Source organism: Mercenaria mercenaria, chromosome 8 (assembly GCF_021730395.1).
Source record: "Mercenaria mercenaria strain notata chromosome 8, MADL_Memer_1, whole genome shotgun sequence".
Classification (NCBI taxonomy): domain Eukaryota; kingdom Metazoa; phylum Mollusca; class Bivalvia; order Venerida; family Veneridae; genus Mercenaria; species Mercenaria mercenaria.
Genome location: NC_069368.1, coordinates 46,852,363 through 46,877,247, shown reverse-complemented (window position 1 = coordinate 46,877,247; position 24,885 = coordinate 46,852,363). Strand labels below are relative to the sequence as shown.

The 24,885-nt window shown below is 37.4% G+C and overlaps 1 protein-coding gene across 1 annotated transcript; it reads left to right on the top strand.

Annotated features, from left to right (window-relative positions):
• The first annotated feature begins 12,067 nt into the window (after positions 1–12,067).
• LOC123566416 (histone 24-like) lies at positions 12,068–13,237 on the top strand. Its single transcript, XM_045360468.2, has one exon. The coding sequence runs from the start codon at positions 12,144–12,146 to the stop codon at positions 12,696–12,698; it is 555 nt and encodes a 184-aa protein (XP_045216403.1). The 5' UTR covers positions 12,068–12,143; the 3' UTR covers positions 12,699–13,237.
• Positions 13,238–24,885: the final 11,648 nt, after the last annotated feature.

Genomic DNA, 24,885 nt, shown 5'->3' with positions numbered 1-24,885 from the left:
AACACACCTAAATCATCAATTTTTTGTACAATTAATTACATTGAAAATCCCGGGGGAAAATTCCCAAGAAATATTTTGAGAAAAAGGGGCCCACCTTGTAAAAATTAAATTTAAATTTAGGAAAACTAAACAAAATAACTTTTTTGGATGCAACATTAAAATAGGAAAAACCTTTGGGGGGGCCCAAAATAAATTAAAAATCGGGCTTTAAATTCCAAACCCGAGCCATTTAAAAAAAAATTCCAGCTAAAAAAATTTTAAAAGGGGAAAAACCTTGGGGGGGAAAGGTGGCTAGGGGGGGGGGGTGGGGGGGGGGGGGGGGGGGGGGTGGGGGGGGGGGGGGTTTAAAAGGAAATTTGAACTTTGGTAAAAAGTAAAAAATAATAAAAAAATTCTTTTAAATTTCCCAAAATTTGTTTTTAATCTTTTAAATCAGAAAATAAATACAGTCAAAACCATCTTTTTAAACCGAACCAGTTTTCATAAAAAAAAAAATTGTACAAAGGACTTAGAACTATTCTTTCAAAAAATACAAATCTTTTAAATACAAATAAATTCTGAAAAAAAATCTTTTAAAACTGCCAAAAAAAAAAAACATTTATCAAAAACCCGGGAAAATATCACTTATTAAAAGTTACTTTTAATTTTAAAAAATTTTCCCAAACCTGTGACCTTGGCAAATTTTGAGCCCCATTTCGGGGGTATTCCGAAAAATTACTGCCGTACAAAATTAAGTTGTTTCAAACCTTGGCATTTGCTAAAAGGGGCCGGTTCCGGGGGCTTTAGTTTGCCTTCTACCTTTAGATATTTTTACCTACAGATTCTAGTTTTTAAAATGAAAAAAAATTATAATTTTTCTACCCAGACAAGTTTTCGGGCCCATTTGGGGTGGCTGTTTTTTAAAAATTCGCCCATTTTCACCCAAACCATCTTTAAACATTTTTGGCCGTCACAATAAAAAAAACAAACTGTATGCCTCAAAAAGTCCGACTGATCTAGGGAAAACTTCTGGTTACCTTATTTTTTGATTTTTTTTTCCAAAACTACCAATTTTATTATTAAGGGAGGAATAATTTAAAGCCATTCCTTGTAATTCTACGTACATTTTTATTTTCATTTTCATATACATGTACATGTAAAAACCGAAAATTAAATTTAAAAATGGGCCCAAAAAAAAAATTTTGAAACAGACCGAGTACAAACCCTTTCCCTTTTTACGAATCCTTTTAAAAAAATTTTATTTGTGTGTTAGACAAAACAACAAAGGGTAAAGTCAAATTAAAACCATGTTTCCAAAAATTTTAAAAGCTTTAAAAGAAACCAAACGAAAGTTTTAAAACAATTTTTTATTAAAAACGGTTTCATACCTAGATCTACGTGACATTTGATGGGGTTTCCGGCAATCCCCCCATTGGCCCCTTTCCTCCCTTGGGACTAACTCGGTTTGGCAAAGGGACATAATTTTAACTGCCTTGATAATATAGGGTTTTTTGGGGTTTTTTTTTCCCTTCCCTTTATAAGCGTAAAAAAAAAAGCGCCCGTGGTTTGAATATACGGGAATTTTTGTTTTTTTTGATAATATTGTTTGAAGTTCTCATTTTAACCCCAAAAGTAATTTAAAAAAAACAAAAATAAAAAGTAAATAAAGGTTTTCCCGAACTAAGATTTTTAAAAATGAACCTGGTCCAATGCAAACCTAAAAACCTCAAGAACAGTAATTCCCGTAAAGAAAATTTCCCCAAATAATAACCCTTTTGTTGATAATTTGGCCAATCGAAAAATCCCTTTTTATTGATTTTACTGGGTAAATTTTTTCCAGCAATGATACCCAAAAGGGCCTTTTGTATTTGGGGGTCCCAAAGCTAACCATTTTCCCGCAATAATAGAAATCTGGCACCAAAGTCCCTTTTGAAAATTTAGGGCACTGTTAAACTCTTCCCCGCATTAAAAAGAAACCCAAAGGAATTTTGTAGGAAGGTCCCCTTTTCTAACCCATTCCCCAAAAAATAGCACCAAAGATTTATTAAATGAGGGCAAAATGTTAACTCTTTCCCCGCAATAATAGGCCCCCAAAGTCTTTTGTACTGGGTCACTGTTTTAAAAACGTTCCAGCAAACACAGCACCAAAGTCTTTTTTGTACTGAGGTCACTGCCCAACTCAATTTTCCCGGGGAGTAAAAGGGACCAAAAATTTAGAAAAGAAGGGGCCCCTGCTAACCATTCCCCCCCAGTAAAAGCACCAAAAAATTTAGGGACGAGGGCACTGCTAACCATTCCAGCAATAAGGGAGCACCAAAGTCTTTAGAACTGAGGTCACCCGTTAAATCGTTTCCAGCAATAACAGCACCAAAGCTTTTGTACTGATGTCACTGTTAACTCGTTCCAGCAATAAAAACAAACCCAAAATTTTTTAGTACTGAGGTACGCTAACTCATTTCCCGCAGTAATACAAAATAAAAAAAAGTACTAGTACTGAGGTCACCGCTAAATTTATTCCACAATAATAACACCCAAAATATTTAGTTCTTTAAAGGGCCCCGCTAAATCATTCCCGAAGAATAAAAAACCAAAGAAAAATTTGTACTGAGGTCACTTTTTAAAATCAATTTCCCGCAATAATAACTCCAAAGTTTTAAATACGAAAGGGCCTGGAAAAATCGTTCCAGCAGAAAAAGCACCAACTAAAGTCTTTTGTACTGGGCACGTTAACTCGGGGCCCGCAGTTTAAAACACCCCAAATAAAAAAATTTAAAAATTTAGGTCACCGCTACCCATTCCAGAATTTAAAAAACCAAAGTCTTTAAAATACGAGGTCCCTTTTTTAACCCGTTTCCAACCCGAAAAAAGGGGCCAAAAACCCTTTAAATTTCTGGGGGTTTACTGGTTTTTAAATCGTTTCCCCCCTGTAATAGTGTTAAAATTTCTAGTCCCCTGCAAAACCCTTCCAGCAGTAATAACACCATTGAAGACCCTTTAAAATAAAGGATCACCTAACACGTTTTCCAAACAGGGAAAACACCTTTTAAAACTTTAGTACTGAGGTCCCCCGGGTAACTCCCTTTTTCCCGCAGTAAAAGCACCCCCAAAATAATTTGTAGGGTAAAGAATTTTACTTGGTTTAAATCAAAACCAGGATAATAACACCAAAGTCTTTTGTACGAGGTCACAACTAACTCATTCCAGCAGTAATTGAGGGAACTGCTAACTTTATTCCCCGCATAAAAAGCACTAAAACTTTTGAAATTTTAGGTTAAAAGCAAACTCATCCCCAAAAATAAGGTAGCACCGAATTTTTTAAAAAAATGAAGGGGCAAATGCCAAAACCCATTCCCCCGAAATAGCCCCCAAAATCTTTAGTACCAAAAGGGCACTGCTAAAACATTCCAACAGTAAATGCACTAAACCCTTTTTTATTGGGTTCCCCTGCTAACTCCCCCCAACAATAAGGTAGCACCAAAGTTCCCTTTTGTTTCTGAGGGCCTTGGGTAACTTTATTCCACAGTAATAGCAAATAAATCTTTTTGACAGAGGGTTCCCCCTGCTAACTCATTTCCCGCCCGTTTTAACCCCCAAATCCTTTTAAAAACGAAAGGGCAAATGCTTAAAATATTCCAGCAGTAAAAACACTAAAAGTCCCTTTTGTAATTTTGGGGACTTTCAAAATCGTTCCAAACAATCAGGTAGCCCAAAATCTGTTTAAAAAGAGGTCACTGCTAACTTAAAACCAGCAGTAAAATAGCACCAAAGTATTTAATACGAGGTCACTGCTAAAACCCCTTCCCGCATAAAAGCAATAAAGTCTTTAAATATTGAAAGGGCACGCTAAATCGTTCCCCAATAAGGGAGCACCAAAGTCTGTAGTTCGAGGTCACTGCCCAACTTTTTCCAGCCGTAATAGCACCAAAGTCCCTTTTTTTAAATGGGGGTCACTGTTAAAATCTTTAGCAAATAATAGAAACCCAAAATCTTTAGTACGGAAAGGGCACTTTTTTAACTCGTTTCCCCGCATTTAAAACAAAACCCAAATTTAAAATAATTTTTTGTACTGAGGTTTACGCCCAACTCAAATTTTTAGCAATAATAACACCAAAGTCCTTTTTAAAAAAGAGGTCACTGCAAAATCTTCCAAACAATAAAAACACCAAATTCCCTTTTTCTGAGGTCACTGTTAACTCGTTCCAGCATAAAGCACCAACTAAAGTATTTTTTACTGAGTTTCCCCCGCAAACCTTTTTCCAACAATAATTAAACCAAAACCAAATTTGGGGACGGGGGCCCCTTTTAAATCGTTCCAGCAGAAATACGCCAAAGTATTTTGTACTGAGCACGGGTTTAACCCCGTTTTCCAAACAGTAAAAATTTTTAAGTAATGAGGTCGCTGCAACTCGTTCCAGCGTAAAAAGGGACCATTGAAGTCTTTTGTACTAAAGGGCACTGTTAACTCGTTCCAGCAGTAATTGCCCCAAAATCTTTAAATAATGAGGGCAATCGAAAATCGTTCCGCAAATAAAAAGTCTTAAAATACTGAGGTCACTGCAACTCGTTCCCGCAGTAATAGCACCACGAAGGGTTTTTTTATTTTTTGGGACTGAGGTCACTTTTAACTCGTTCCACAGTAATAGCGCCAAAGTTCTTTTTGTACTTGGGGGCCCCCGTAAAACCCTTCCACATAATAGTCTTAAGTACTGAGGCACTGCTAACTCGTTCCAGGGAGTTAAAAACGCCAAATTTTTTAGTACGAAGGGGCAAATCGAAAATCGTTTCCCCAGTAATAGTCTTAAGTACTGAGGGCATGCTAACCCGCCAACAGTAAAAAGCACCTTTTAAGTCTTTAAATAATTTGGGGCACTTTAAAATCGTTCCAGCAGTAAAAAGCCCAAAAATCTTTATTTTCTGAGGTCACTCGTAACTCGTTCCACAGTAATAGTCCCTTTAAATACTAGAGGGCACGCTAACTCGTTTCCCGCAGTAATAGCAAACCAAAAGGGAAATCTTTTGTACTGAGGGCACTTCTAACCGTTCCAGCAGTAATTTGCACCTTTAAGTCTTTTGTACTGAGGTCACTGCTAACTTTGTTCCAGCAGTAAAGCCCCCAAAGTATTTGTTTGGCTACGAGGGGCACTTTGGGAAAATCATTCCACAATAAAGGGACCAAAGTCTTTAGTACGTTGGGCCCCAAAAACCATTCCACAGTAATTGAGGTAACGCTTAAATAATTCCCCGCAGTAAAAGCAAATAAAGACTTTAAGGGATTGAAAGGGTTTCTGCTAAATCATTTCCCCAAAAATTTAAGGGGACACCGAAATATTTAAATACTGAGGGCAAATGCTAACCCCTTCCCCCGCAGTAATAGCACCCAAAATCTTTGTAAAAAAAGGGCCACTTTCTGGGAAACTTCCAGCAATCCCTTTGCAAATAAAAACTTTTTTTATGAGGGCACGGGGAACTTTATTCCCAGCAAATTAAAAAAGCACTAACGTCTTTAAAAACTTTAGGTCAAAAGCTAACTCATTTTCCAAACAATAAAAGCACTAAATCTTTAGTTTCTGAGTCCTGCAACTCATTCCAGCATTTTTTAAACACTAAAGTCTTTAAATACTTAAGGGGGCACTGCAAAATTTATTCCAAACAGTAAATCACTAAAATCCCTTTTAAAACTGAGGTCCCCTGCAAAATTTATTCCAGCATAAAAGCACTAAAATCCCCTTTTTTATTAAAGGGCACTACCAAATCGTTCCAGCGATAAAAGGGAGGGACCCAAAATAAATTTTGTACGGGGTTTACTGGTAAAAATATTCCAGCAATAAAGCAAACCAAAGTCTTTAGAAATTTAGGTCCAGCTAACTCAACCACAATAAAAAGCACCAAAAATCTTTTTGTACTGAGGTTTATGCAAAACCCCCCTTTCCCGCAGTAAAAACACTAAAGTCTTAGTATTAGGCCCCTGCTAAAAAATCCCCCCCCCCCCCCTTTCCCCCCCCCAAAAACAATAAAGGGAGCACCAAAACCTGTAGTACTGAGGTCCTGCTGACTCATTTCCCGCAAAAAAAATTTGCACCAAATCTTTAGTACTGAGGGCCCCTTCTGAATCATTTTCCCCAGTATTAGCACTAAAAACTTTTTTAATGAAGTCAAATGCTAAAATCAATTTCCCGCAATAAAGGGACACCAAAGTTTTTTAGTAAATGAGGTCACGCTTAATCATTTTTCCCCATAAAACAAAAAAGTCTTTAGTTTGAGGCACGGGAACTCATTCTAGCAAAAAGGTTTGCACCAATTCCTTTTTGAAAATGAGGGGCACGCTGAACATTTTCCCGCAAAAAAGTACAAACAAAAACTTTAGTACGAGGTCACTTTCTTTAATCAATTTCCCGCAATTTTTAGCACAAAACTTTAGAAAATGAGGGCCAAATGCTAACTGATTCCAGCAAAAAAATACACCAAAGTCCCTTTTTTACTGAGGACCTGCGAATCATTTCCCGCAATAAAAGCACTTAAAAACTTTAAACGAGGTCACGCTAACTCCCTTTTTTTCCCGCAATAAAGTAGCAACCCAAAATCTTTAGTTTCTGAGGGCACCCGCTGAAACATTTCCCCATTTTTAGCACCCAAAATCCCTTTTGTACTGAGGCCCTGCTGAAAACAATTTCCCCAGTATAAACACAAAACTTTAGTACGAGGTACTGCTAACTGATTTCCCCCCCAATAAAATAGCACCAAAATCTTTTTTGAAAGAGGGCCCTGCCCGAATCATTCCACAGTAAAAACAAATTAAGTCTTAATTTCCGGGGGGCCCTGCCCAATTCAATTTCCCCAATAAGGGGAGCACCAAAGTCTGTAGTACTGAGGTCACTGCTTTACTCAATTTCCCCCAGTAAAAGCACTTTAATTCTTTAGTACTGAGGTCCCGCTGACCCCATTCCAGCAAAAAGGTAAGCCCCAAAAATCCGAATTTCTGGGCCACGCTGACTCATTTTCCAGCCCGTTTAAAAACACTTAAATTTTGTAACAACTGTTAAAAATTTCCCAAAAATTAAACCTCCACTGCTTTTCTTCATCCTGTTCCCCAAAGATCCCCAGGGGGACCATGAAAATCTGGGTTTTAAAACTTGTTTAAAAAAAAGACCCTTTTTTATCTTTAATTGTAAAGTTAAAAAGCCATTTTGGGCTATCAAAGGATTTAAAATTATAATAACCCCTTTTGTACGAAAAAAAAAAAAAATTTTCGAAAGAAATTACTTTTTAAAGGGGAAATAAAGGGAAAATTTCAAAAAAACAAAAAAAAAAAAAAAAAAATTGTACAACACAAAATTTATTTTAATTTGATTATTATAATTTAAACCACAAATCCCCGTTTACGGTTTGTTAGAACAAGGGGTTTTTACTTCCCCATTTGAAAATAGATCAATAATTTACAGAACACCCAATGAATTTCCTTTTCCTTTTTTGCGAATAAAAAAGTTTTTTAAAAAACCCATTTTTTCCCGTAAAAAAGCATTTTTTTACTCAAAACAAAGGCTGTCAGGCCAAGGTTTTCATGGGCAAATTTAAGTGAAATTTTTTAAAACAGAATAAAAAAAAAATTCTTTTTATTTTTGTTATCAATTTCATGCGGGGACTTTCCTTGCATGCCCTTAAAATTTGGGAAAAACAATTTGGTACTTTTGCTAAAATTTTCCCCTGCTGGGTTTCTTAAAAAACCCCTTTCCCCAATTTCTTTAAATTTTTTATTTAAAAAAAAGGCCAAACATTCCAATTTTTGGGGAAATACCAATTATCATTTGAAGGGGTTTACTAAAAATTTACGACTGAATAGCGAAAAAGTGCAGACCATGATCAGACCCCCCCCCGGATGGGGCCGGCTGATCTTTCGGGACTGGGCGCAAAGGCAGAAAACCCCTTGCCGCCAGCCAAACAAAAGGGTTTAAACCAATTTAAAAAAAAAAAATGAAAGAATTTTAAAAATCAGCTTTAAAATGAGAAAGTGCCCAGCATAAAAGTAAAATTTTTATCAAAATGGCAGGCCCCAAAAGTTTTTCCCTGGAAACCCCCAAAAAAAAGGGTTTATTAAAATTAAAAAATTTTAGAAACCCTAAACTGAACTGAATATACTTTTTTCTGTGAAAAAAAAACTTTACTTTTCCAAATTTGATGAAAAAAATTACCATTTCTTACAGCTTACCCTAAAAAAACATATGGGAAAAAAAACTAATTTAAAAAAAATTTTTTCTAAAAAAGAAAATTCCAAAAAAGTGGGGTAAACACATAAAAAAAAACACCAAAAAAGGGTTTTCCTCCATGATCACCATTTTTTTTAAATTCAAACGCCCTAACTTTTCCCAAAATGAACCGATTTTTTAAAAAAATTTCAGGGGTTATGAAAAAGGGCCCGAAAGGGCTTTTTATATAAAATTTAAAATTATTTGGGTTCCGGCGGAATAGGAAAGGAAAGGGGGCCTTGGCCCTTTTTTAAAAAAACGGGGGTTTTCCAAAAAAAAAAATTGGGGCCCCAAACCCAAATTGGGGGAACCAAAGGGGAAAAACTTAAATTTTTTGGGCCCGGGGGGTTTTTTGTTCCAAATTCCCCCCCCCTAAGGGAAACCGGGCCCCAAAAATTAAAAAACCCCCCCTTTTCCCCCCTAAACCCCCCCCAACCCCCCCCCCCACCCCCCCCTCCCCCCCCCCTTCTCCCCCCTCCCCCCCCCCCCCCTCTTCCGCCCCCCCCCCCAAAATTTCCCCCCTCTCCCCCCCTCTTTTTAAATTGGATCCTCTTTTGACCCTTTTAACTGTCCCCGCTCTGTTTTCAAATTTACCCCAAATACCATTATTTTTTCCCTGGGAAACAACTTTCGAGAGTGTTCCAAATAAACTTAACTTTTTACCCTTATAAAGCTAAAAATATTAAAGTATAAACTAAACACACTTTATAACACTACCGAGCTTACATTAGCAGGAATTAAACAGTTGATCCTTTACCATGATGGCGACGTCGATAAAATCTAATAAAAAATACTATATATGTGAAAGGCAGAGTAACCTCGCCAAATTTTGCGAATCGAATCACATAGGACTTCATGATGCCAAATGGGACTCTTATCCAGACATACCTATCGTTTTTATTCTGTAAAAAAAATATTCTGTACGTTTTTAAAAGAGATATTAGGCCCTACCTTTGAACAAGGTACACAGAGTACATACAGATTTAAAACAATGACATATAGATTCGTACGAACTATGTGGCTTCGTTTTAAAATTCCCAGCAGTGCTAACTCATTATCGTACAACTATATTCATTTAAATATAAAATTTTTAAAAGGTTCGAGACTTCTCTCTCGGGTAATTATATTATATATGTCGTTGAAATATGACGTGCAGGTCGTTTAAAAAATCAGAGACGCTTAATAAATGACAACAATATGCCCTCGAGCCTCTGGTTAGTTTGTAATCATTTTGGAATGTTGAATGTTCGCGTGTAGTCTGGTATTTTTCAACTTTTTTGAGAGAGAGAGAAAAAAGGAATTTCAAGGATATACTAACAATCACTCTACAAAATATACAACGCCAATGAGGCGCGAACAGTTAGCGGAGTAGAAAGTATTGCCGCAGTTAAAATCAGATCTGCTTCAATGAACAAATAGCTTTTTTTCTCTTTTGAAAATTGTATTACTCACCCCCCTCCCCTTTCTCTGTAAATTCAGCATAAGTTACAAAGCAAACGCCATAATATCTACATCTCTATCAACTTATTAAAAAATATCTATTAAATATACACTAAAGTGATACGATCATGCACGTATGTTACTATAATCATACCAAAGTGAATTTTGTTTTGTCTGATCAGTAGAAAAAAAGAATAAAAGAATGGTGTGTATATATTACTTCCGCCCACAGAATAAAGGAATTATGAAACTGAAACATAATAAGCTCCCCCAAAGAACACACATAGAACTTTGCATATACATCTGTATGAATTCCACCCCATCGACCCGAGTCCACCCGCCCCTATCTCCACATCTTAGTGTACCAAAAAGTGGAACGTATGAAAATGTGAAACCATATAATTGTTTTTAACGAATCTTTCATTAACCACGTAAAGCCGTTGTTCTTTCACTGTTTGATAACATCACTGGTCTGAAGAAAGCCAATTATTCTATTAAATCTTGATTAAAAACCTTTGTTCAGATATCTATATATTTAGGCACATGCCACGACAAAAGTATTAACCTTCGAACATACAAGTAATCTTTTTTTTTTCAGAATCCGCGATTCGGTGAAATAACAACACCAGTCATTTTCTACAAAATGTAAGTTATCAGGCGAAATTTGCCCAAAGCTATAAACATGGCTTGTTGACAAAGGCAATTATGGTAAAAAGTGGAAAAAATGCACATAGGGTAAAATGGGGTAACTGGGACAATGGGGGAAACTGGGACACTTTACACTTTTCAGTAAATTGGGGTAAATATTGGTTACGTTCCCTAAATAAGATCATATGTTGAAAAAGGACATTCAGTGTTAAAGCCTAATATGACAAAACTTTTCTGCCGATGGATTGAAAAATATTTTAAGAATCGATTTTCTTAGACATATGTTGAGAGTATTACTAATTAAATAAAAATAAGAAAACATAAAATTACACGCTGTAAATAATTATGCCTATTTTTTTCAGATGGTGCATTAAAATATTCTACATCAATATATTTCAGTGCATTTCCAGCAAACTTTGAATAAATTTACACTTTTAGAACGTATATAGCGATTTTCCCCTCTTGGTTCAAGTTTGAGTTAGAGGTCATTAAGTTCGAACTATCATATATTGTTATTGCCTTTTTTTAAATATGAAAATATGGTAGGACTACATTTATTCTCTATATTTCTTGAGAAACACTTAAAAATGCCATGGGTTTGGAATTATTTGTTTCGGCCTCCTTATGTAGATCATAGGCCCCTATCTAGCAATACGCATTGTTCTTCACTAGGTTAGTTATGTTTTGATATATTAGAAATGGGAAATGTTCTCGAAACACAGCTATTATAAAGTGCCACCTGATTAAAGTCACATTTTATGATATAATTTTCAGATACGTCATTTTAAAATTCGGATTTAGGTGCCAAACATAGAGGTACAGAAGAAAACTAAAATATCTCGAAATATTTTGTAAACAGTTTTGGCGCCCAATCCGTATGAACAATAAACGATGTAAATTAATAGGGGTTTTACATGAAAACTATCTTTAAATTTGCACCACACGAATTTATGTTAATATTAGAACACCAAACAGTCAAAATATTGACAACTTTCATTCAAAAATATGCCAAAATTAGCGAAAAACCGTGGTTCTTTTCCAAAGACTAAATACTAAACATTTGACCTCCATTGTTATTTGCTTTTGAATCTCGCCAGTTGAACGATGGTGTTTGCTTCGAATTCTTGCCCATTTTCGTGTGAAAATACCTTTAAGTGGCAAATAACAACATTACGACGAAGTTTCATTTAGATTATGCACCAAAAGTTGATATTTTAAGCCGCCTGAGAAAATAATTTTGTAGAATTTTCCACATATATTACTCAGTAAAAACAAGACAAAATGGCGACTCGACCAAAACTTTGTGCTTTGTTGGTAAAAAGTAATCGCTTCGTGTAACGTCAGATACGAGCATTAAACCAAAACTTTTCGTTAGAACTTAAGAGGAAGGATTGAATTAATGGTTTCTAGCAAAAAATATGTTTGCACTGCATTTATTTTTAAATATGCAGCTTTCAAACTTTAAATTTGCTGTTTTCACATATTAAATTTTGAAATTTATCATCAAAATTCTCGCTAATAATTAGTTGTCATTGGTAAATGAGTAAAGAAACATAAATTTCAATGTATCTTCTTATAATTTTATTAATAATACATGGTTGGCAAGTTGTCACTTGCTTGTAATTTAAGGATAAATTTGGGTTAACAAACACAATATGCCAGTTTACAATAAAATACAAGTAAATCGCTCGCGCACTTGCCAGTGCTCTCTATCAGGTCCGCGCGCTATTAATAAATATCTGATTGGCTACAAACGGTAAACATTACGCTTACGCTAACCGTAGTAAACAACTGTCAGACGTCCGTAACTGAATAGTGCTTTGGAATTTTGTCATCATGAGTGCCACACCAGTTAAAGCTAAGAAGGCGGCAAAGCCTAAGAAGCCAGCCGCTCATCCTAAATATATTGACATGATCGTGAAGGCTGTCGCAACGTTGAAAGAACGTGGAGGTTCATCGAGGCAGGCGATATTGAAATATATCATGAGTAACTACAACGTTGGGAAAGATGCCGCGGCTGTCAACTCGAGACTTAAGCTCGCACTGAGGAGAGGTGTTCAGAAAGGCGCTTTGAAACAGGCAAAGGGCACTGGTGCATCCGGTTCTTTCCGAGTTGGGGAGGCAAAGGCACCTAAGAAGAAGGCCGTTAAACCAAAGAAGGCCAAGAAGACTAAGGCAAAGAAACCAGCAGCCGAGGGAGCTGCAGCCGCGAAACCTAAGAAGGCAAAGTCTCCAAAGAAGGCAAAGAAAGCAGCAAAGCCGAAAAAACCGAAAACCCCTAAAAAGGCGAAGGCAGCAAAACCCAAGAAGGCGAAATCTCCTAAGAAGGCAGCAAAGCCGAAGGCAAAGAAATCACCGAAGAAGGCAACAAAGAAAGCAGCTAAGAAGTGATTTGGTTTAACTGCTGGACAGTGACTGTGTATATACTTTGTACATTAAACGGTGTAAATAGGTCTACTTGTAAATTATTCAAGTAAGTTCATCCAGGATATCGTTTTCGTTCATTAAATGCATTAACTCTCAGAAAGGCAGCTCTTTTCAAAAACTGTAGAATGGATAAATCTAGTGAACAGTGGACTTCGTGGGACATGGGACATTTTATACCGGGAATCCATCAACCAAAGTTTGTGCACAAAACGTTTGCTTTATGGATTAACGCTGTGCCGGTTCCAGGACCATCATCGACTGTTTTAATCATTTCTACATGTATCATTAGTATTCATCTCATTTGTCATTTTCGATAATTTCATATTTATTGCATTCTCTTGTTCATATTTTTTGTAAAAACTTGTTTGAAATGACGTCATTTGATAGTAATTTTTCACTCTGTGAGTGTTTTTTGTAACGTAAATTAGAAACGAAACATAAAGTTTACTCATTGCTTCATTCTAATTTATGTTGTTTATGAATTAAAGATATTGAAATTTTAAGTTTGTTTTTCAAGTACTTTAAGTAAGAATACTTGCCAGATTGTGAACATGAATTGATACTGAATTTAATTCCTTGATAAAATGACACGTGTCGCAGATATGTTTTCCTAAACATATGGTTCAGTATAAGTTGATGTTCACGAATTGGAACCCAATTAGTGTCGTCGCTAAAACGTTTCAAGACGTGAAAATTTGTATGACCAGGAGTACTTTGGTATTGCGTAAAATTTTGTTGACACTACTCTTGTTCATACAAAGTTCCATATTGGCACGTTTTTGGGACTGTCTATTCCAAACCCTTGACCGATTTTCGTACATTTAGATGAAACCCTAAATGTATCGTACTCTAGTTCCCCTCCCTCCCCTACCTCGCCCGTATCAGATGACCCAAACGAGGGAAATTTCCACTCGGACATCAAAAGGATTCAGCACGAAAAAGGAGTACTTCTCAAAAATAGCCTTTTAAAGAGAATAAGGTCCAACACTCCGTTTACTTTATTAGCTCACCTGAGCACAAAATGCTCGGGTGAGCTATAATTGTGATCATTCACCGTCCGTCATCTGTCAGTCCGTCCACACTTCTTCAAACGACATGTCCTTTGAAACATTGCGGTGGAAGTTTATGAAACTTGGCCTTGATGTTCCTCAAGCGATCCTTTTCCAAAATTTCAAACGCTTTCGCTCGAATGCAGAAAGCCCTGGGTCGCCAGAGCCGAAAAAAAAGAAGAAAATTCTTGAAACGACTCGTATTAAACGACTCGTATTAAACCGCTGGACCGATTTTGAAATTGTTTCAAACAAATGGTTCATGTGTGACCATTTTATACCAAGATTGTTCAAAGTATTCCAACACCTAATATGCATCATTCCCCCAGCCTCCTATTTTCTTATTTCAAGCCCTGTTTCAAACCATAGCATTGTAATTTATGGGTTTGGAATGAGCTGAAAGAGTGATGTCCCGCCCCGAGCAGCATTTACACTTTAACAATGTTCAGTCAGTTGTTTTAAAGTTAAAGAAATCAGTTTATGGTACATGTGTATATAGTAATCATAAGCAACCATTCGGGTGAACCTGTGATAACGATAAAATCCTTCTGAAGCATAGAGCTCAACCATGCAAAGTAATAGCATACTCGGTTGCATACACCCCCCCCCCCCCCCACCCCCCCACACACACACGCCTCCTAGCAGCGGTTTCAGTGGAATTCTATAGAACAGCACTGATACTAGTCTAGTTTGCGATGATATAGGATAATCTGTTTATTTCAATGAACGGGCTTAAGATTTTTAAGATTACTGATTAAAAGATACAGGCTGAAAAAAGGATTGTTTATCGACAACAAAAGCAAAAGCACTTTGCATTTCCGTGTATATTGTCTGACAGATAAAATAACATTACATAAGAATGCTGTATCATTTAGCGAGTGTTTTAGTTTTCTTGTCCGTTGAAACACTGTGAGTTCCAAGATTCGAACATTATTTCAATTTGAAGCAGAGCTCAAAACTGGTTACGCCAATACCACTTACTAATAGTCGAAATCATTTGTGTAATAACGAACTTTAAAATTTAACAAAATCGCGCAATACGTACATTTTACGACTTTTACGTGGCCAACCCGCGTGACATTTTGGAATCGTGCACATGGGGAAATCGTTCTTTTTGCTGTTATCTTTTCCATTACTTGGCTGATTTTTAATGATATTAAAAGCATCGAACTTTCCTCGGCACAAACCCCGTCCGCCAGGCAATAAAAAGGGTATCTTCAAAAATGATACCTGAATCATATTTTTCCCGTGTGTACGATACCGAAAACTGGTGGGCTGGCCACCAAGCTGATGTTACCAAGATACACTAATGAACAGAAATTTTTTGAAGGAAAAAAAAACAAAACAAAAAAAAAAACATGCCTGCGGAATTCATTATCTGTTCCACATAATCCCCTTCAAATATGAGCACTCCGTTAATAAAACTGTATGTCTCCATATAAATGGAAAGCAGTAGTAGAATCTAATATTATAAGAATCTTTCACTGACTGAAGGTGTAGATGGAAATATATCTGGCTCTAGGGTAACTGTTTAGGCAGAAACGAGGCTTTTGCGCGTTACCTCAAGAAAAGTTACCCGATTGATTGAAGAAATAAATCAAAAGGGATGTTTTTTTTTTTTTTTGTGTGTGTGTGTGTGTGTGTGTGTGTGTGTGTGTTTGTTTCTCTTAGGTATTGAGTTTTATTGTAGTAGCGTATGAATTTACACATTCTTTCATAAGTTCATTCTTACACCCCGGGGTGTAAATATCGGAAGCAACGAGAAAAAGGCAAACAGTCAAAATTGCCAACTCGGTTTGATTGAGTCTGTTCATGAGCAGCACTGGAAAAACACGGGGGAAATACTGTCTGGCATGCAAGAATAATAAAATATGAAACCAACCCGAAACACCCCTCCCACTTAAAACAGCTACAGAACCCTTTACTCCATTGGTAAATTTAGAAGTGTGACATGGAATCATCATTATTACGGATAGTAAATAAATGGTCCTTTGGATACTTGTTTGCGAATTTGGTTCCGATTGTGACACCATAGGCAGTGTCTCTAACTAGTACGATTATTATTACTTGAGTTATGGCCTTTAAAATTGATTTGTTGACTTTATTTATTATTCTGTGAAGCATTTAAGGGAGCACGTGCCATGAATTCATACGTTCTAGCTAGCCCCCTTTTGTATATTTTTGTAATTTTCAGTTAATTAAAGTTAAGTGATATAGATATCTCAAAGTGTGCCGAAATTATGATATCGGTATTTGCACGACGAATAAATTTGACAATGTAATTTGCTAGTGATCACCGCATACAGTTAGTAACTTCCTTGTTGAATGCATTTTTTTTTCAAGATTAATACTGTGAGTTATGAGACTAAATAGGTCTAAACGTAACCGTGACGGACGACAGTATTTAGGATTACTTAATAGGACACTTGGTGCTACAAGTGGGTTAAAAAGGACACATCGTATGTCTAATGTCCATGTAAGTATTTTTCTTCCTTTTAGAATTGACATACATTAATCTAGAACACAGGTAGCAGTAACGTACCTAGGATACAGTATGGGTCCATGAGCCATATGCACTTAAATTTATTACAATTATAATGTTTTCTAAGGAAAAAATGACAAAAAGCCATTTTGAAAAAAAAATTTGCTCCTGTGACAATGAGCCATATTTTTTTTTTCAAAATGGCTTTTTTGTCATTTTTTCCCTAAGAAAACATTATAACTGTAATAAATTTAAGTGCATATGGCTCATGGACCCATACTGTATCCTAGGTACGTTACTGCCACCTGTGATCTAGAACAAACGACTTCAGAAATCCTACGCTGTCCGCTATATTTTGATACTAATTTTGTACTTGGAAAAACAACCATTAAGAAAGTAATGAATATTACGTCACCACAGACTGGACGTGGGCAACCTCAAGCGACCTATACTGACACTATCACTGAGGCATCTGGCGATGCCACCAGAGTGACATGTGCAGGTAATGCATTGTTTTTTTTTTTCATTTTTCAAAACATCCTGTGGCTTTCTGAAGGGGAAATTATAGCGCAAAAGGGAAAATCCAAATCATTTGATTTTCATGATGACGGACACCGTACTAGCTTGTTGCCTTGAATAATTGATGCGCGACGATGTCCTTTAAATATGAATTTTGGCATCTGATGAGAGGTAAACATTGTTAGTGTGACATAATTAACTTTGAAGCAACACGGGGGTAATTGGGAAACGCCGAATTTCGTAAAGTATTCACTATGCATATTACGTACGGAATATAATAATTTTAGGGAAAATATGGCTATTTTTGGCCAGGGGAAAGTGTACTCGGCTGTAAAATATAACAAAAAAAAAAATTAACTGTAATGGAAGAAGTCCAGATGTATGATGCACATATCACCTTTTCGGTTTGGGAGTAGCACCTGATTAAAAAAAAATATTGTAAGAATTTAAGAATTTAATTTTGTTTTTGCTATGACATAATGCCATGCTCCTCTGTTACACTCTGCGGCTAGGGTTAGTGTGTATTTCAATAACACTATAGTGTCTAAGCTAGCTAGCTGGCAAGACTAATGCTTTAATTCATGAGAAAGTTTTTTCATATTTCAGGGTAGCATTTCATTACTTTTTGTTTAGGCTTGCCTGAAAATGGGTGTTTCGATATCGGAAAAAAATCTAGTCTCAAGAGTAAATACTTGTCGTTTATCCGCACAATATTTTCGGATGTAGGAAAAGATATACACTTTATACACTTTAATCAACCATATCACCACTTGCATATTTTTAAAAAACTGTGGATTCGTCGCGATTTGGACTTTTTAAAGAGACTTTTGTTATTTGAAAGTGTTGATTTAATACATTTCTTGAGTGTCAGCCGCCAGTGTGGACTAATCTATCTACTGTTGATGTTATTCATTATTGTTAAAATGGATTTAAGTTTTAAACTTTCATACAGTCTTGTTCAGCATCCTGGTGAAGACTTTTTTCTGTTTTCAAGATGGATATTAAAACATTAATATCGTTCAGAAGGGATTATTAAGGCAAATCTAACAGACCTTAAAGAGTCATATCGCTAAAGTGGACAAGTTTAGAATAGACTTTGACTTATCAAAAATCGTCAAAAAATATGAACAGTAATTCTACTCTCTTAAAGCGAAGTTTCCATATGAAAAGGAAAATTGATATATATTTTGACAAAGCTGATGGCCCAACTATGATCGGAAAGTGCAGCATACCAAACGTCTTCCGCGTTTCTTTATATAGTTAGCTATACACCTAGGAAGGAATACAATAATACATTTTGGTTGAAATAAGATTTTTTTCTTTTGTATAATTTAAAAGAGTTGTTAAAACTCAACAAGATGACCCAACGGTACAAACATAAGTTATTTTCTTCCGCATAATCATCTCTTAAGTTTGAAACTGTAAAAATCGGCGATACTATGGCAAAAATGAAATGCTTACATCATGACAAAAAAGATCTTAAATGGTTTAAAAGATGAACACGAGTTGTACATCATCCGACTAAAGTTGAGACAGAAATAAGATGAGTCGCGCCATGAGAAAACCAACACAGTGCGTTTCGACCAGCGTGGATCCAACCACCTGCGCATACAGCGCAGTCTAGGTAAGATCCATGCAGGTCCGCTTTCAAAATTCAAAGCCTATTGCATTAAGAAACTGTTAGCGAACAGCATGGATTCCTGACCAACTGTCGCGGATGCCAGCTGTCGGGATCCATGCTTGTCGCAAACGCACTATGTTGGTTTTCTCATGGCGCGGCTCAAATGTCAAGGAAACAACTGAAGACAATCGTTGCTTACAGTGGGTTCGAAATGTTTGAAAAAAATATTTCTTGTACCTGTCTTGCAATTAACAACATTGCTTAAACTTTAGAACTTTGAAACTGTGAAGTGCCCGTCATCAATGTATGGGAACAAAGAAACATTATGAAATTTGGAGATGACCAACAATTTCTAGTTATTTCTTGAGAAAGTTTTGAGTTAAAGATGTACAATTTGAGAAGTTAGATTTTTCAAGAAATTCATCTTGAATTCAAGCTGTTTAATTTATATCCGGTGGACCATGTGTTCTTGTACATATTTGGATATACATTTGTGTTTAGTATGATATTATTCTGTTGGAATATAGATTTCTTTTTCTCATACTGGGTGGATTGTTTTTATTTCTTCATATTTTATAATATTCATATTTTAAATGATAGATCGTAACAATGAACAAGTGTGTGAAGTTTCAATCCATTCCCATAAGTTGGTAGGCTACTGTCGAGATACCAGTTTTACATACAAAATCTTAATCAACCGGGACCCGGCACGACCCGAGCACACGGGTGGTCTCAATCTTGAATATCAGCGAAAATTGGATGAATATGTGAAAAGAATATCGATGGAAGCTTAACATCACACAGGTTGTCCATCACAAGAATAAGGGGCTGTTGTACACGATCTACTGGTTATATTTAGAAGATGACTTGAAAAAAACAACAATAACAATACAAAACAAAATAAAACACACTCAAAAAAAAACAACAAAACATATAGCCCTTTTAAAATATACATGAGTATAAATTTAGTACTACACCCTTTGGAATAGATAATCATCCGTGTTTTGTCATAACATCAGTGTGTAATTAAGTACTTCCCCCAATGGCAAAATGAAAAAAGGATGAGCTATCAGTTCAATCCTTTACCCTATTATAATGAATATTTTTTCAAAAGTTCCGCTTTCTAATATTTGGTAATTCAAAATGTCTTGTCCACATTGACAAGTGGGCGTGGCAATAACTTTCTTGAACGTAAACATCCGAGTAAATCCGAATCTAACATGGATGATGTTCTTTCGTAGCCGCTGTACGCAGTAGCTAGGTAATTATTGCGGAGCTAATTGCATATTCATAAAATGTAATTTCCCACTATATTGTGCATTTCGCGGCGCCCACAAGATAAGTAGGAATCGTAGCTACTCAATAAAATGGTAAGTTTCAGCTCGTGTGAAAGATTTGTGCAGTGAAGCAAGGACAAGTAAATTGACAGATAATTACTCTTGCACTTACTTGATTTATGCTTTGAATCAATGGCTGGGCCGTTTCTGAAGTTCAAGTTCAAACACGTGTTACAACAGCCGGATCGTTACAAAAATCGGGCGGTGTAAACACCCAGGGACACGCGGGATACCTTTATTTTTATAGAAAGCTTTGAATTTAATAGTTTTTTAATTGTAATCGCACGATCCTGACATATACAATTTTGTTTATATTGTGACGGAAAACTGATGCGGTGGATTGCAAAAGTCAGAAATTAATAAGCAGCCACTCAGCGACAGTACTTGTCTAGTTTTAATTGCAGCTTAATCATATTAAGCAATAAATTGAGCATAAATAAAGGTGTATCAGAAGTAGCAAACCCAGGATCTTCTTCCCGATTACACCCACAAACCCAAGCTCATATAGGTAACCGTAGTAGCCTGTTCAACGGATCGGGGGTCGTGAGTTCGATCCTCGGGCGGAGCATGTTTTCTTGTATGTTCCCGTGACACCTGATATACAATAATGTGTCTGAAATCATTAGTCTCCACCTCAGATTCATGAGGGGAATTAAGTTACTCGAGAACATTGGATTGTACTGGTACAAAATCCAGGAACAAACCGTTAGGTTAACTGCCCCGTTACCTTACTGAAATACGGTGAAATAACGGCCAGCGTTTAAACCAAGAACAAACAACAAATTTTCGCGGTAAGTACCCCCTCTATAGTATGCCAGTAGCCGGTAAGTATCCTGTCTATAATAGCAGTAGCCTGTAATACCCAGTCTATAGTATGGCAGAGCCGGTAAGTACCCGTCATAAAATTAAACAAAACCGGTAATACCCCGTCTATTATAATGATAGTAGCCGATAAGTACCCTGTTTATTGTATGGCAGAACCCGGGTAAATACCTGTCATAATATGGCAGTAGCCCGGTAAATACCCTGTGTGTAATATGGCAGCAGCCGGTAAGTACCCTGCTATAATATGGCAGTAGCCAGTAATAACCTCCTCTGTAGTAGGACATAATCCGGTAATTACCCTGTGTGTATTATGACATAGTCGTAAGTACCCCAGTCTTAGTATGACAGTAGCCCTACGTACCCGTCTTAGTAAGACAGTAATGGTAATCGACCCTCTCTGTAGTAGGCCAGTACCAGTAAGTACCCTGTCTGTATATGCAGTAGCCAGCTAAGTACCCTGCTAAAATATGTAGTAGCCGGCTAAGTACCCTGCTATAATATGGCAGTACTGTTAAGTACCCTTTCTATAATATGGCAGAAAGCCTAGCAATACCCTGTCTAATATATGGCAAAGCCAGCTAAGTACCCTGACTATAATATTGCAATAAGCTGGGCTAAATACACATGTCTATAAATGGAAAGTACTGTGTAAAGTACCCTTCTATAGTATGGCACCGAAGCAAGTACCCTGTCAAATAAGGCATTAGCCAAGTAAGTATCCTCTATATATGGTATAACCAGTAAGTATCCTGTACAATAATATGACAGTAGCCATAAAAACTTGTTATGTAGTATCCCTAGCCACTCACATGCCACTAAGTACCCCCTGTTGAAGTATGCCAGTACCAGATAAGTACCCTTTGTTAAAAATATGGCAGTCGCCATTAATACCCTTCTATAGTATGGCAGTCAGCCAGGTAAGTACCTCTGCTAAATATTACAGTACCAGTAACTACCTTTCTGTATATGCATTAAGCCGGTAAGTACCCGTCTGTAATAATGACGAGAAGCCGGGTAAAAGATAAAAAAAAACCCAGACTCAAATATGGCAGTATCAAGGAATTACCCTGTCTATATATACATAGCCATAATAACACGTCCTATAATAGGCAGTATCCAGAACTAGCCCCTCTCTGTATGTAATTAGCAAGTAGCCTAAGTACCCTGTCTGTAATTATGACAGTACCTGTAAGTACCCTGTCTATAATATGGCAGTAGCAAGGTGATACCCTGTCAGTAATATGACAGTAGCCTAAGTACCCTGTCGAATAATATGGGCATGTACCAGGTAACTACCCTGTCTGGTAGTATGGCAGTAGCAATGTAATACACCTGTTGTAATAATACAGTAGCCGGGTAATTGACACTCTGTCTATAAAATGGCAGTAGCCTGTAACTCCCCTGTCTGTAGTATGGCATTAGCAAGTTAAGACCCCTTCTATAATAAGGCAGTAGCCAGTAACACCCTGTCTGTAGATGCAGTAGCCGGGTAAGTACCCCTGCTGTATAGGCATAGCCGGATAAGTACCCTGTCAGTATGGCAGTAGACCGGTAAGTACCCTGTCCTGTAGTAAGGCTAGCCGGAAACTACCCTGTCTGAAGTATGGCAGTAGCCGGGTAACTACCCTGTCTGTAGTATGCAGTAGCCAGGTCACCTACCCTGTCTAAGTAGGCATTAGCCGGTTACCTACCTTCTGTAGTATGGCAGTAGCCGTGTAAAGTACCCTGACGAGCATGGCAGTAGCCGGGTAATAACCCCTTCTGTATATGGCAGTAGCCGGAAAACTACCCTGTCGGTAGTATGCATTCCAGGTAACTACCTGTCAATATATGGCAGTACCGGGGTACGTACCCAGGTCTGTAGTATGGCATACCGGTAAGTACCCTGCTGTAGTAGGCTGTAGCAAGTAAGTACCCTGTCTATATATACAGTAGCCGTAAGTACCCTATCCAATAGATGCAGTAGCCGGATAAAGTAACCCTGCTAAAGTATGGCATAGCCAGGAACTACCCTGGTCTATAATAGACAGTACCTTTAAGTACCCCCTGTCTATAGAATGGCATAGCCAAGGTAAGTACCCAGTCTATAGTATGACAGATCCGGTAGGGGGGGAGTACCCTTCTAGTGTTCTATAGTATGCAGTAGCCATTACTACCCTGTACGATATAATGACAGTACCGTAAATACCTGTCTATGTCTATATATGCAGTAACAGGTAACTACCCTCTAAAGTAAAATTGACCGTAGCCGGTAATTCCCTGTCTATGTCTATAGTATGGCAGTAGCCATACCTACCCTGTCAATATATGACAGTACCGGTAATACCCTGTCTATGTCTATATATATGGCAGTAGCCAGTAACTACCCTGTCAATAGAATGACATACACGGGTAAGTACCCTGTCTAGTGTCTATAGTAAATGGCAGTAGCCAGGTAACTACCCAGTCTATAGTATGACAAAGCCCCGGTAAGTACCCCTGTCTAGTGTCTATAATGGCAGTACCAGTAACAACCCTGTCTGCTAGTATGACAGTAGCCGAGTAAGGACCCCTGTCTATGTCTATAGTATGGAAGACGCAAGTAAGTACCCTGTCAATAGTAGACAGTAGTTCGTAAGTACCCAGCTGTATATACAGATATCCGTGTAAGTACCCTTCGAAGTGTCTAATATGCCGTTAGGCCAGGTAACTACCCTTCAAAGTTATACAGTACCGGGAAGTACCCTGACTAGTGTCAATAGTATGGCAAGTACCCGGTAACTACTCTGTCAATAGGTAGACAAACCGGGTAAGTACCCTGTCACGTGTCTATAAAATGGCGTAGCACAGGTAAAGGTACCCTGTCTATAGTATGACAGTCCCCGTAAGTTCCCTGTATAGTGTCTATGAGTATGGCAGTAGCCAGGTAAGTACCCCCTTCTTAAGTATGATATAGCCGGTAAGTACCCTGTCTATGCCTATATAAAAGGCAGAGAGCAATTAATAACCGCCTTCAATAGTATGGCAGTAGCCAGTAACTACCCTGTCTGTAGTAATTGCAATAGCCGTAAGTATACCTGTCGGTAAATATTCAGTAGCCGTAAGCCCACTGTCTTGTGTCTATAATATGCAGTAGCCAGTAACTACCCTTCCCTGTAGTATGGCAGTACAGGGTACTACCCGGTCTGTTAATATGGCAGTACCGTAAGTACCCTGTCTAATATGGCATAGTCGGGTAAATCCGTCTGTAGTAATGACATAGCCGGTAAGTAACACTGTCGTAGTATACATAGGCCGGTAAGTACCCTGTCTGAATAAGGCATAGCTAGTTGACCCAGTCTATAATATGCATACGTAAGTAAAAAATAAATTATATAAACAAATAAAAAAAAATAACGAAATATATAAAACTCCTGTCTGAAATATGGGTAGTAAAGCAAGGTAATACCACCCTATCTATATATGTGGCATAGCCCAGTAAGTACCCTTCTATAATATGGCATAGCCCAGCTAAGTAACCTTCTATATATGACAGAGGCGGGTAAGTACCCTGCTCTATAATATGGCATTAGCCAGCTAAGTAACCTGTCCCTATAGTATGACAGTAGCCGGTAATACCCTGTCTATAATATGGAAGTAGGCCTGGTAAGTACTCAGCAGTAGCTGGGTAAGTACCCAGACTATAGTATGGCCAGTTAGCCGTAAAACCCGTCTATAAAATGCAGTAGCCTGGAAAGTACCCAGTCTATAAAATGGCATAAGCCGGTAAGTACCCTGTCTATTGTCTATAGGTCAGCAGAACCAGTAACACCCTATCTGTATATGCAGTAGCCAGGTAAGTGCCCTGTCTATAATGTATGCAGTAATCCTGGAACGATACCCAGTCAGTAATATGGGCAGTAGCAAGAAAGTACCCTTCTGTAAATTATGCAGTAGCCAGGTAAGTACCTGTCAATGTCTAAGAATGGCATAGCCAGGTAACTACCCGTCTGTTCTAGTATGGCAGATACCAGTAATAACCCAGTCCTTAATACTGTCATATCGGGTACGTAGCCTGTCTATAGTAGTGCAGTATCGGGTAAGGATCCCTGTCTAAAGGTATGGCATACCGTACGTACCCAGTCTATATTATTGCAGTATCCGGTAAGATCCCTGTCTATATAAAATGACAGTAGCCGGATAAGTACAAAGCTGTCTGTAGTAAGACAGAAGCCGGTAAGTAACCCTGTCTATAGTATGGCACCGCTAAGTACCCAGTATATAATAAGGCATGTATCGAAGTATAGTATCCTGTCATAAGTATGGTAGTAACCAGTAAGTATCCTAGTCTAAAATATGA

Bases quoted from the DNA above. Each gene is read 5' to 3' on its own strand.
- LOC123566416 (XM_045360468.2), top strand. From the start codon at position 12,144: ATGAGTGCCACACCAGTTAAAGCTAAGAAGGCGGCAAAGCCTAAGAAG.